Source organism: Zootoca vivipara, chromosome 17 (assembly GCF_963506605.1).
Source record: "Zootoca vivipara chromosome 17, rZooViv1.1, whole genome shotgun sequence".
Lineage (NCBI taxonomy): Eukaryota > Metazoa > Chordata > Lepidosauria > Squamata > Lacertidae > Zootoca > Zootoca vivipara.
In genome coordinates this window covers 22,900,152-22,912,576 of record NC_083292.1, presented here as the reverse complement: position 1 = coordinate 22,912,576, position 12,425 = coordinate 22,900,152, and the positions used below count along the sequence as shown (strand labels likewise).

The 12,425-nt window shown below is 47.5% G+C and overlaps 1 protein-coding gene across 6 annotated transcripts in view; it reads left to right on the top strand.

Moving 5' to 3' along the window:
* Positions 1-12,425, top strand: part of NOS1 (nitric oxide synthase 1) — a 169,029-nt gene that overhangs the window by 94,270 nt on the left and 62,334 nt on the right. For all 6 annotated transcript variants that reach the window (XM_035098441.2, XM_060269289.1, XM_035098442.2 and 3 more), the window contains one exon: positions 10,877-11,009. In XM_035098441.2, coding sequence (XP_034954332.2) covers positions 10,877-11,009 — 133 coding nt within the window. The remainder of the gene's footprint in view (positions 1-10,876; positions 11,010-12,425) is intronic.

Below are 12,425 nucleotides of genomic sequence, written 5' to 3'. Positions count from 1 at the left end.
GAGTTGTGGGAATGCTGACCAGGTGGAGGAGCCTGCCGCAGGGCAGACTGGGTCTGATGCTGGGGCTAAACTAGACTCCCTCTGTGTGTGTGTGTGAGAGAGAGAGAGACACAGAAAGAGAGGGAGGGAGAATGTGTTTTAACTGAAAAGTAGCACTGGAGGTTCTGAGCGGGAGCACAGAAGTAAGTGGGGAGGAGATACTTAACCCTTCCCTCCCCGCCCATTTTCCTACAGAACCTATTCCCCCACACACCTCAGCTGCTTCCCCAAGATGCAGGTTCTGTGGGGAGAAAACCAACTGGAGGGAGGGGCAACTTTGAGCTGACCAATTATGGGAGAGGTTAGGGTTCCCAGTAGTGATGTATGGAAGTGAGAGCTGGACCATAAAGAAGGCTGATCGCCGAAGAATTGATGCTTTTGAATTATGGTGCTGGAGGAGACTCTTGAGAGTCCCATGGACTGCAAGAAGATCAAACCTATCCATTCTGAAGGAAATCAGCCCTGAGTGCTCACTAGAAGGACAGATCGTGAAGCTGAGGCTCCAATACTTTGGCCACCTCATGAGAAGAGAAGACTCCCTGGAAAAGACCCTGATGTTGGGAAAGATTGAGGGCACTAGGAAAAGGGGACGACAGAGGACAAGATGGTTGGACAGTGTTCTCGAAGCTACGAACATGAGTTTGACCAAACTGCGGGAGGCAGTGGAAGACAGGAGTGCCTGGCGTGCTCTGGTCCATGGGGTCACGAAGAGTCGGACACGACTAAATGACTAAACAACAGGGTTCCGCTGCACTCTCCTCTGCTGTTTCTTCACTGACATTGGCAACTCCCCGTGCTTGCTTTTCAGTGCTGTGGGGGGGGGGAAGGAGGGAGCAGGAGGGAGATGAGCTGTAGCTCAATTGCAGAGCATTGGTTTTGCACACAGAAGAGCCTGGATTCAACCCCTGGCATCTTCAGGTAGGACTGGAAGATGCTACGCCTCCCTGAAACCCTTGAGCGTTCTTGCTAGTCCGTGTAGACATTACTGAACTCAGTGGACCAACAGTCTCATATGGGATGAGGCAGCTTCCGATATTCCTTTGCTCCTATCAGCTGTGGGGCTCCCCATCAAAGACATATTAACACAGGGGCCCATCAAAACCTGGAACCTGCACAGCTAAGCTTTCCTTCTCCTGGTCTCAGTTTAAAAGTATGCACATTGCACATGCTGGGGTTGGTGTGTGTTGAATGGAGAATGTGCATATACATTAGGCATTTTGCACAGTTGCTCATTGGGTTGTAGACTGTGTGCACATTAGAAGCATGGTTAGAGAACAGTGGGAATTGCCCTGCCATTATGCATAACCTCCATAGGCCATGAATTAATCATGCATTAATGAGGAAATGAGCATTAGGGTCCAAGTGGGGAATATGCACATTGACTTGGCTAATGTACCAAAAATACCCTGCCTGTGCTATTGAGTTGCATGCCCCTCATCTGTCCCAATTTAAGCAGGGCATCCTGTTTTTTTGGGGGGGGGGGTGCATGCTCTCACACAAGTCACCTGGTTCCCACAAGATTGCGGCCGTGAAAGACACAGATTTTGGGGTGCTTTGCTTTCACACAAGTCACATGACTCGCACAGGTGCTCGGCCCCAAAAGACACACATCCTGGTTTTCCTCGGGGGCCGTGTTGGAGGGTGTGGAGTTGTACACATCCGTCAACATCATTTTTGAGACTGTTCACACTGATGGGGCGATTATGCAAAAAACAAACAAAAAACCCTCTCTGTGAGCAAAGGTCATTGCATTACCCCCCCCCCCCCCATATCTGGTGAATGAGCAAAACATCTGGTCGTTTATGCAGATTCTCCATTTGACTTGCATTAGTCAGTTTCATGCATGAATGGGGTTGGGTAATGGAGAAGGCCCCTTCATGGATCAATGCCTTGTCGTGGCGAAGGGGCTGAATAACTCAGAGAAGCTATGAGCTATGCCATGCAGGGCCACCCAAGATGGACAGGTCATAGTGGAGAGTTTTGACTAAACGTGATCCACCTGGAGAAGGAACTGGCAAGCCACTCCAGTATCCCTGCCAAGAAAACTCCATGGACAAAGACAACAGGCATATAAAAGTTATGACGCTGGAAGATGAGCCCCTCAGGTCGGAAGGCGTCCAACATGCTACTGAGGAAGAGCGGAGGACAAGTACAAGTAGATTCAGAGCTGATGAAGCGGCTGGGCCAAAGCCGAAAGGACGCTCAGTTGCGGATATGCCTGGAAGCGAAAGGAAAGTCCGATGCTGTAAAGAAAAATATTGCATAGGAACCTGGAATGTAAGAACCATGAGTGGAGGTAAGCTGGATGTGGTCAAAAATGAGATGACAAGAATAAATATCGACATCCTGCGCATCAGTGAACTAAAATGGAAGGGAATGGGCGAATTCAGTTCGGGTGACTATCATATCTACTACTGTGGGCAAGAATCCTGTAGCAGAAATGGAGTGGCCCTCATAGTCAACAAAAGAGTGGCAAAAGCTGTAATGGGATGCAATCTCAAAAATGACAGAATGATCTCGATACGAATCCAAGGCAGACCTTTTAACATCACAGTAATCCAAGTTTATGCACCAACTACCGGTGCTGAAGAAAGTGAAATTGACCAATTCTATGAAGACCTACAACTTCTAGAAATGACACCAAAGAAGGATGTTCTTCTCATTACAGGGGATTGGAATGCTAAAGTAGGGAATCAAGAGATAAAAGGAACAACTGGCAAGTTTGGCCTTGGAGTTCAAAATGAAGCAGGGCAAAGACTAATAGAGTTCTGTCAAGAGAACAAGCTGGTCATCACAAACACTCTCTTCCAACAACACAAGAGACGACTCTACACATGGATATCACCAAATGGGCAGCATCGAAATCAGATTGATTATATTCTCTGCAGCCAAAGATGGAGAAGCTCTATACAGTCAGCAAAAACAAGACCTGGAGCTGACTGTAACTCAGATCATCAGCTTCTTATAGCAAAATTCCAGCTTAAACTGAAGAAAGTAGGAAAAACCACTGGGCCAGTAAGATACAATCTGAATCAAATCCCTTATGAATACACAGTGGAAGTGAGGAACAGGTTTAAGGATTTAGATTTGGTGGACAGAGTGCCTGAAGAACTATGGATGGAGGCTCGTAACATTATACAGGAGGCAGCAACGAAAACCATCCCAAGGAAAAGGAAATGCAAGAAAGCAAAATGGCTATCCAACGAGGCCTTACAAATAGCGGAGGAGAGGAGGCAAGCAAAATGCAAGGGAGATAGGGAAAGATACAGGAAACTGAATGCAGATTTCCAAAAAAACAGCAAGGAGAGACAAGAGGGTCTTCTTAAATGAGCAATGCAAAGAAATAGAGGAAAACAATAGAATGGGGAAAACCAGAGATCTGTTCAAGAAAATTGGAGATATGAAAGGAACATTTCGTACAAAGATTACCATAATCAAGGACAAAAGTGGTAAGGACCTAACAGAAGCAGAAGACATCAAGAAGAGGTGGCAAGAATACACAGAGGAATTATACCAGAAAGATATGGAGGTCTCATACACCCCAGGTAGTGTGGTTGCTGACCTTGAGCCAGACATCTTGGAGAGTGAAGTCAAATGGGCCTTAGAAAGCATTGCTAATAACAAGGCCAGTGGAAGTGATGATATTCCAGCTGAACTATTTAAAATTTTAAAAGATGATGCTGTTAAGGTGCTACACCCAATATGCCAGCAAGTTTGGAAAACTCAGCAATGGCCAGAGGATTGGAGAAGATCAGTCTACATCCCAATTCCAAAGAAGGGCAGTGCCAAAGAATGCTCCAACTACCGCACAATTGCCCTCATTTCACACGCTAGCAAGGTTATGCTTAAAATTCTACAAGGCAGGCTTAGGCAGTATGTGGACCGAGAACTCCCAGAAGTGCAAGCTGGATTTCGAAAGGGCAGAGGAACCAGAGACCAAATAGCAAACATGCGCTGGATTATGGAGAAAGCTAGAGAGTTCCAGAAAAACGTCTACTTCTGCTTCATTGACTATGCAAAAGCCTTTGACTGTGTCGACCACAGCAAACTATGGCAAGTTCTTAAAGAAATGGGAGTGCCTGATCACCTCATCTGTCTCCTGAGAAATCTCTATGTGGGACAAGAAGCTACAGTTAGAACTGGATATGGAACAACTGATTGGTTCAAAATTGGGAAAGGAGTACGACAAGGTTGTATATTGTCTCCCTGCTTATTTAACTTATATGCAGAATTCATCATGCGAAAGGCTGGACTAGATGAATCCCAAGCCGGAATTAAGATTGCCGGAAGAAATATCAACAACCTCAGATATGCAGATGACACAACCTTGATGGCAGAAAGCGAGGAGGAATTAAAGAACCTTTTAATGAGGGTGAAAGAGGAGAGCGCAAAATATGGTCTGAAGCTCAACATCAAAAAAACCAAGATCATGGCCACCGGTCCCATCACCTCCTGGCAAATAGAAGGGGAAGAAATGGAGGCAGTGAGAGATTTTACTTTCTTGGGCTCCTTGATCACTGCAGATGGTGACAGCAGTCACGAAATTAAAAGACGCCTGCTTCTTGGGAGAAAAGCAATGACAAACCTAGACAGCATCTTAAAAAGCAGAGACATCACTTTGCCGACAAAGGTCCGTATAGTTAAAGCTATGGTTTTCCCAGTAGTGATGTATGGAAGTGAGAGCTGGACCATAAAGAAGGCTGATCGTCGAAGAATTGATGCTTTTGAATTATGGTGCTGGAGGAGACTCTTGAGAGTCCCATGGACTGCTAGAAGATCAAACCTATCCATTCTTAAGGAAATCAGCCCTGAGTGCTCCCTGGAAGGACAGATCGTGAAGCTGAGGCTCCAATACTTTGGCCACCTCATGAGAAGAGAAGAATCCTTGGAAAAGACCCTGATGTTGGGAAAGATTGAGGGCACTAGGAGAAGGGGACGACAGAGGACAAGATGGTTGGACAGTGTTCTTGAAGCTACGAACATGAGTTTGACCAAACTGCGGGAGGCAGTGCAAGACAGGAGTGCCTGGCGTGCTCTGGTCCATGGGGTCACGAAGAGTCGGACACGACTAAACGACTAAACAACAATGGAGAAGGAGATGTACTTCTTAAGTCCTCCCCTCTAGTACCTTCTTCCCCGGCAATAGCAAAATTGACTAGCAAAGGAAGGAAGGAAGGAAGATTCAAGCAGCAGGCTGGAGCCCTTCTTCGGAAACAGAGCCTCATGCAAGTAACTCCTTCAGCTTTCTGCTTGATGTGGCAGGTTGGGGCATTTACTCCCAAGTACGCTGCAGGGTGGTCTGCAAGTCTACAGGGAGCAGCGCATGAAATATTTAACTGGACAGAGAGTCTAAGGCACAAACAGGAATGAAATGAGGTGGGTGTGACTTGAACAGGTCTTCCCCCCACTTTTACTGAGCTGCTGCTGTCCTGTGTACAAAAAAAGAGGGCACAGCTATGCCCACCCATGGGAAGAATCCAGCGCATGAGCCAAATTTGGCCCACCAGGCCGATTTCCCCAAACCGCTGGCGACATCTGCTGATGGGCAGGGGGACAGGGATTTACCATGCAGTACCTATGCAGTACCATAGCCTAGGGCTTGCCGATCAGAAAGTCGGTGGTTCGAAACCCCACGACGGGGTGAGCTCCCGTTGCTCGGTCCCAGCTCCTGCCAACCTAGCAGTTCGAAAGCGCCTCAAAGTGCAAGTAGATAAATAGGTACCGCTACAGCGGGAAGGTAAACGGTGTTTCCGTGCGCTGCTCTGGTTCACCAGAAGCAGCTTTGTCATGCTGGCCACATGACCTGGAAGCTGTCTGCGGACAAACGCTGGCTCCCTCGGCCTATAGAGTGAGATGAGTGCCACAACCCCAGAGTCAGACACGACTGGACCTGATGGTCAGGGGCCCCTTTACCTTTACCTATGCAGTACCATAGCGGGTGGCACTATGGGTTAAATCACTGAGCCTAGGGCTTGCCGATCAGAAAGTCGGCGGTTCGAATCCCTGCAGCGGGGTGAGCTCCCGTTGCTCGGTCCCAGCTCCTGCCAACCTAGCAGTTCGAAAGCACATCAAAGTGCAAGTAGATAAATAGGGACCGCTCCGGTGGGAAGGTAAACGCCGTTTTCGTGCGCTGCTCTGGTTCGCCAGAAGCAGCTTTGTCATGCTGGCCACATGACCTGGAAGCTGTACGCTGGCTCCCTCGGCCAATAATGTGAGATGAGCGCCGCAACCCCAGAGTCGGTCATGACTGGACCTAATGGTCAGGGGTCCCTTTACCTTTTACCTATGCAATTCTGTTCCCAGAATGGTGCAAGATTGCGAATTCTAAGTGTCAGGATTTAATCTCCTCTTAGCTGTCTATGAGTAGAGAGTCAGGAGAAGGGTGCAAGATCGTGGACTTAAAAGGGGAAGAGAGAGTGCCCCACAAACATGGGCGTAGCCAAGGCGGAGCAGTGGGGCAGCTGCCCCTCTGACATCAAGTAAATCAATAAAAGAAAACTAACAGTGGTTCTGCCTGCCCCACAACATAATTCCTGGCCATGCTTTTGCAAGTCTTCTCCCTCTTCCCTTCCTGGTCTCAGGGACTTAAAGGGGTAGAGGCTTGCAAATGCATTTGTGAGCCTCCCTCTTCCTTCACTTTCAAGTCCCTGATATCATAAAGAAGGTCAATGCGAAGCAGAGAGGGAGTCACAAAAAGGCATTTGTGAGCCTACTCCCTCTTCCCTTTTAAGATCCCAGCGGGAGGGATTTTTGACAGGTGAGGTGGCAAACCCACTCACCTTTCAAATCCAGCTCATGAGGCAGATCCTGATAAGGATCTGTCCCACGGAGCCAAAAAAAGGTTCCCCACCCCATGCCTATGCCACATCCCATATTTGATTATCCTTCTGTGTTTCACCTCCTGGGTTTCTGTTTGCAATTAGATCAACAAGCCTAATCATGAATAAGAATTCGCTGCAGATCAAAGTTTCCTGATGCTCCTTCCTACCTACCCCCCCCCCAGTTTCTCTTTCATTATCAAAGTCTAACTCCCTCCCCTCCCCCTTTTAGGGGGAGGCAGAGAATTACCACGATTGCATCCTGGCATCTACAAACCTTTCTAATTCCATTTTGTTAGTAAGCTTCAGTGCTCCCTGATCTCCCAGGCATGGGATCTTCGTGATCCTGCCGATGAGCCAGTGTGGTGTAGTGGTTAGAGTGTTGCCCTAGGGACCTGGGTTCAAATTCCCGCTTGGCCATGAAGCTCACTTGAATGTGACCTTGGCCCAGTCACTGTCTCTCAGCCTAACCTACTTCGCAGGGTTATTGTGGGGGTTAATGGGGAGGGGGAGAGCCATCTAGGCCACCTTGAGCTCCTTGGAGGAAAAACGTGGGATATGAATGCAATAAATAAGAAATGAATTAGAAATCCTGTCTTACAGGGCGCATTCGCAGGTTGGCGTCTCCCTGCTGTCGCTTTTAGGCTGTCAGTATTTTGTGGAAGGACTCCAACCACATACCATAATTTTGGGGTTTCACAATGGAACTGGATGGAAGCGCTTTGTTGCCCCAGTGTCAGGATGAGGGATCTTTGTCATGCCAAGTGTTGTTAGCGTACAACTCCCACCATCCCCCTGACTATGGGTCCTGCCAGCAGAGGCTGATGGGAGCTGGATTTCAGCAACATCTAGATGGCTCGAATGCAGCAAATCCAATTTACAGCAATTTTCTTCTTTTTTGCAATTAGGAAAGCGATAGAGGGAAAGCCTCGAAAGGTGTGGGGTGGGGAATTATTTTTATTTATGTAAGACCATTTACATGGCGCTTAATTATTTGCATCTCAAAGCGGCGTACATTAAGAAAAAACGATCCACGGGAAATGGGGCACTCTTCCTATATACATAGACGTGCCCGATGTTGTCACGCTGCACCTCACCAGGGAGGGCATTCCACAACTGGGGAGCCACCATGGAAAAAGGCCCTGTCACAGTGTCACAGGTCAGGGGCCACCCAGGTAGTCCCTGCAGGTGGGGTCCTCTTAGAGTCTGAGGGAGATAGACATCTTTTCGGGATTGTCTCACACAACAACAACAACAACAACAACAACAACAACAACAACAACAAAGCAGTGATAAAACATCAACCATTAATAACTTCCCTAAGCAGGGCTGCCTTCAGATGTCTTCTAAAAGTCAGATAGTTGTTTATTACCTTGACATCTGATGGGAGGGCATTCTACAGGCCGGGTGCCACTACCGAGAAGGCCCTCTGCCTGCTTCCCTGTAACCTCACTTCTTGCAGTGAGGAAACCACCAGAAAACCCTCGGCGCTGGACCTCAGTGTCCGGGCTGAACAATGGGGATGGAGTTGCTCCTTCAGGTATACTGGGCCAAGGCCGTTTAGGGCTTTAAAGGTCAGCACCAACACTTTGAATTGTGCTCGGAAACGTACTGGGAGCCAATGTGGGTCTTTCAAAACCGGTGTTATATGGTCTCAGCGGCCTCTCCCAGCCACCAGTCTAGCTGCCGCATGTGATTTCCCATGCCTGGTTTACAGAGCTGAGGACAATTGCAGTTGCTCACATGGAAAGGTTATGTAAACCTGCTCTAAAGTTCCCATTGCGGCAATATTCCTGTTTATGGAGCGTTGTCAGAATGCTTTTGTGTTCCTTGCAGATATTTTCTAGACCCCAAGCGGGGCAGTGGGTGACAGGAAGCGCACCCCAGGTGTGTTTCAGAACAAAGGTTCCTGTCCAGTCAGAGATTATACTTCTAGCTGAGTGGGTTGTCTTCTACCTTGGTAAGGAAGGAAATGTGTCTCCTTTCCCAGCTTGGTGTTTATATTTCAATGGAATGGCTTTGATCAGATAAAGGGAGGGAGGGAGGGAGCAAGCAGAACCCCGTTCATCATTAAGGCACATTGGCCCAAAGTTAAGTTGACTGAATAATAATAATAATAATAATAATAATAATAATAATAATAATACTTTTATTTATACCCCGTCCACCATTTTTCCTCTCTGGAAGTCCCCATGTGATGTGTTGCGCACAAGACACATCATATGGGGACTTCCAGAGAGGAAAAATGGTGGGCGTCACGGCAGCGAGCAGCTCCTGAAGCCAACCAGAGCCAAGTGCGCTACCAGGCTGGCTCCGGGCTGCTGAGGCTGCAGCTGCGACATTTCCCGGGGACAGATTTGCAAATCTGGGGACATTCCGGGGACGCTGCTGATCCCGGATATTTCAGTCCAGGGTCGACGGGTATGTCCTAAGATGATTGGATGGCTCCTTGCACGCCTCCTTCCAGCAACTCCTGCAGCCAAGTTAGAGCTCTGCTCTCCTTTGGACCACATCAGTGAGACCAAGAGCTGGGGTCTTGTCATCTGCGCAGCCCAGGACCTCCATACACACTGCCCTGGCTTGCTCCCTGGAGAGGTCGCTTTGGAGCTGCTAGCTCAGCCCTTTGACTTCACCCCCAGAGGCGCACTCCATTGTCTCTTGAGAAAGGTGTATGCCAGCAACAAAAAACCTAGGTTTAGGAACCAATGCAAGTGTCTAGATTTAATACAACCCAAGGCTATTTTTAATCTTCTTCTTCGAAATACAAAATTGTAATTGTAATTGTTTTAATTCAGACCATGGGGCAACTTTGTAATTATAGACCACGGGTTTCCTTCTCTGTATGTTTTATTTCTGACTTATCCTATATTCTTTATTCGCGATTGTGACAACTTACCCCCCCCCCCGCATTTAAGTGTTCTTTCGTTTCTCCCCCTCCCCCTAACTTGTTTGTTGCTGTTAAAATTCAATACAAAATATTGGGGAAGGGGAAGAAAGGTGATTACTATATCAAATAATAATAATGTTCCAGCCAGCCACTGAGATCCGCCCAGTTGTGATTGGGAAGAAAGAGATAGTTTTAGCTTGCAGAGGAAAAATGAGAGGCAGGGGATGGAGACCCATTCTGTACCCTTCCTCTCGCTCGCTCTGGCCTGTATCTCACAGAGCCAAGTATCTGCCTGCATTTGCATGGGAAGGTCAATGAAAAAAATGCTGGGAAGCCAGCATGGCAGAGCTGGCAAAGGGAATAATGTGGCGCAAGTGGAAATTCTGGGAAAGACTGGGGAAAGCTACATCTATAGTGGTGTGCCTGTATGGACTTGCAAAGATAGCAGCTCTCTGTTGTTTTGCAAGTGTGAGATGCATGTGCACAGCTGGGCAGATTTTAATGTGGCTGTTAGTAGATCCAAGAGGGGTAGCTTTGCCTCCCCATTTGCCACCAGCGGTTGATCCAGGAAAGGTCTTCTTCTTCTTCTTCTTCTTCTTCTTCTTCTTCTTCTTCTTCTTCTTCTTCTTCTTCTTCTTCTTCTTCTTCTTCTTCCTCTTCATTAAATGTGTGTACCACTACATCTGAAGATCACAGACACATTTCCTTCATTCTGTGCAGGCGTATTTTATTTTCAGTATAAACAGGACTCCATTTTTGCATCTATGCAGAGAGAGAGAGAGAGAGTAACGGCTCCTGTTTCCATGAAGGACAGGGGGGTGGTTCTGATCTCTCCACCACTTTTGATTGTTCTCTGAGATGAGGAGGGAAGGAAAAAGGGAAACCAGGGCATTCCCGGATCAAATCAGAAATCAGGATAGCTAGCTTCTGTAATTCCGGGACTGACCCTGCAAAATTGGGACACTAATAAATTGGAATGGTGTGTGGATGGCCTGGTAGAAATCCCCCAATGTTGCATCAGTCACATATTGCAGGATACACCTGTAAAAAGTAAAAGAATACAGGTCAGGTATTTGTTCCCTCCACTGCTGACCTGTCAAAGGGGTTGTCTCTTTGGCCTCCCCTCTTCCAGTTTCCGGGAAGCAGACCGGAAGTCGCCAAAGGCTTTGCCATCAGGAATGGAGAACGACCGAGTCTTCAACGACTTGTGGGAGAAGACTGACACAGCCTCCATCGCGAGCAAGCCCTCTTCGGACAAGGACCCGGTAGGTGCAGAAAAGCAGGGCAAGGAGGGCGGAAGTGGGCCTCATCTCTTTTCACACAGGGGCAAAGTAGGAGCATAGCCTTTGAGAAATGAGATCCATTGGCGTCTAACACCCTTGTCGGGTCCCCTAGCCCTACCATTAGGCAGAGTGAGGTGATTGCCTCGGGCGGCATATGCTGGGAGTTGGTGGTGTCCTTCAGCTCTTCCTCCTGAACTTCCTGACCATACTCTTCTGTTGGGAAAGAGAGCTTGCCCTCCAGCTTTATAACCACCCTGCTGATCTCCCTCAGTGGCAGCGAAGCATTTCATTGCTAGTACTGAAGCAGGATTTGCTACTTGCTGAATAGGGGAAGGTCTGTGCCATTTTGCCTCTGGCAATGAGATGCATTGGGCCATTAGTAAATCAAAGAATGAAATATCATAAGGATTCCATGACAACCCACCGAGGGTTCTTTTCCCCTTTGCCTTCTGATTGCAGATTTTTGGCCACTCTGCTTTCATGTGGCCAAGGTAGGCTCCAACAGCATGAGGGCTAGGAACTTGACCTCTAAAACAATTCTGCTGGTGTTCCCAGAAGTTCCAAGAAGAGCCCATCATGCTTAAAAACTGCTTAAAAGCCTTGTCTGTTTAAAGTGATACGATACTGCATTAAATGTATAGTGCAGACAGGAGTTAAGTTTCTAATTTTTTCCCAATCTTAAATTCAGTCCTCCACATTTCTTCAGCAATTTGCATTTTTAAAAAAACAAAACAAAACACCTCATCACAATCAATCTGCATTTTAGTGCATTTTTCTGCTAGCAAACACATTTTGTAGGCATCTTTGACTAATTTGCAAGCAATTTTCTCCAACATGATATGTGTGTGATGTTCTCATTGATGTGTGCAGGTTTTTGCACATTTCTCCCTAACAGATGCATTTTTGTACACCATGTTTGGTTGGAGAACTGCATTGCAAAATTCGGCGAAGTGCACCTTTCGAAGGACAACTGTGTTTCAGTTTGCGGATTGCAAATTAGTTAATTTCCCATTAAAATACAAACCAAATCATATTTTCCCTTCTTGCCGCTTACAACAGCATCTGGAGACCCAGAGGTTCCCAAACCCTGAAGCAGGCAAACCTTTGATCTGATCCAGCAGGACTCTCCTAATAAACGCTTGCCGTGATCTGAGCAATGCTACCACATTCCACTTGTCACACCCGCCAGTACAAAGCTTCTTATTTGGTGTCAGGAGGAATTTGAGCTGCAAGGAGTGCAGGCGGAGGTGGAAGGGGGGAGAACAAGGACTTTGTTTGACCCTGCCTGTCCCCTCGAGGTGGCCTCATGTTCTTCCTATAGGCTTGAGATGGAGTTTCCCAGGCCCTTCCCTGTAGTGAGTTCCTGCTTAGGAACAGAGCTCTTAAAGAAGCAGGACG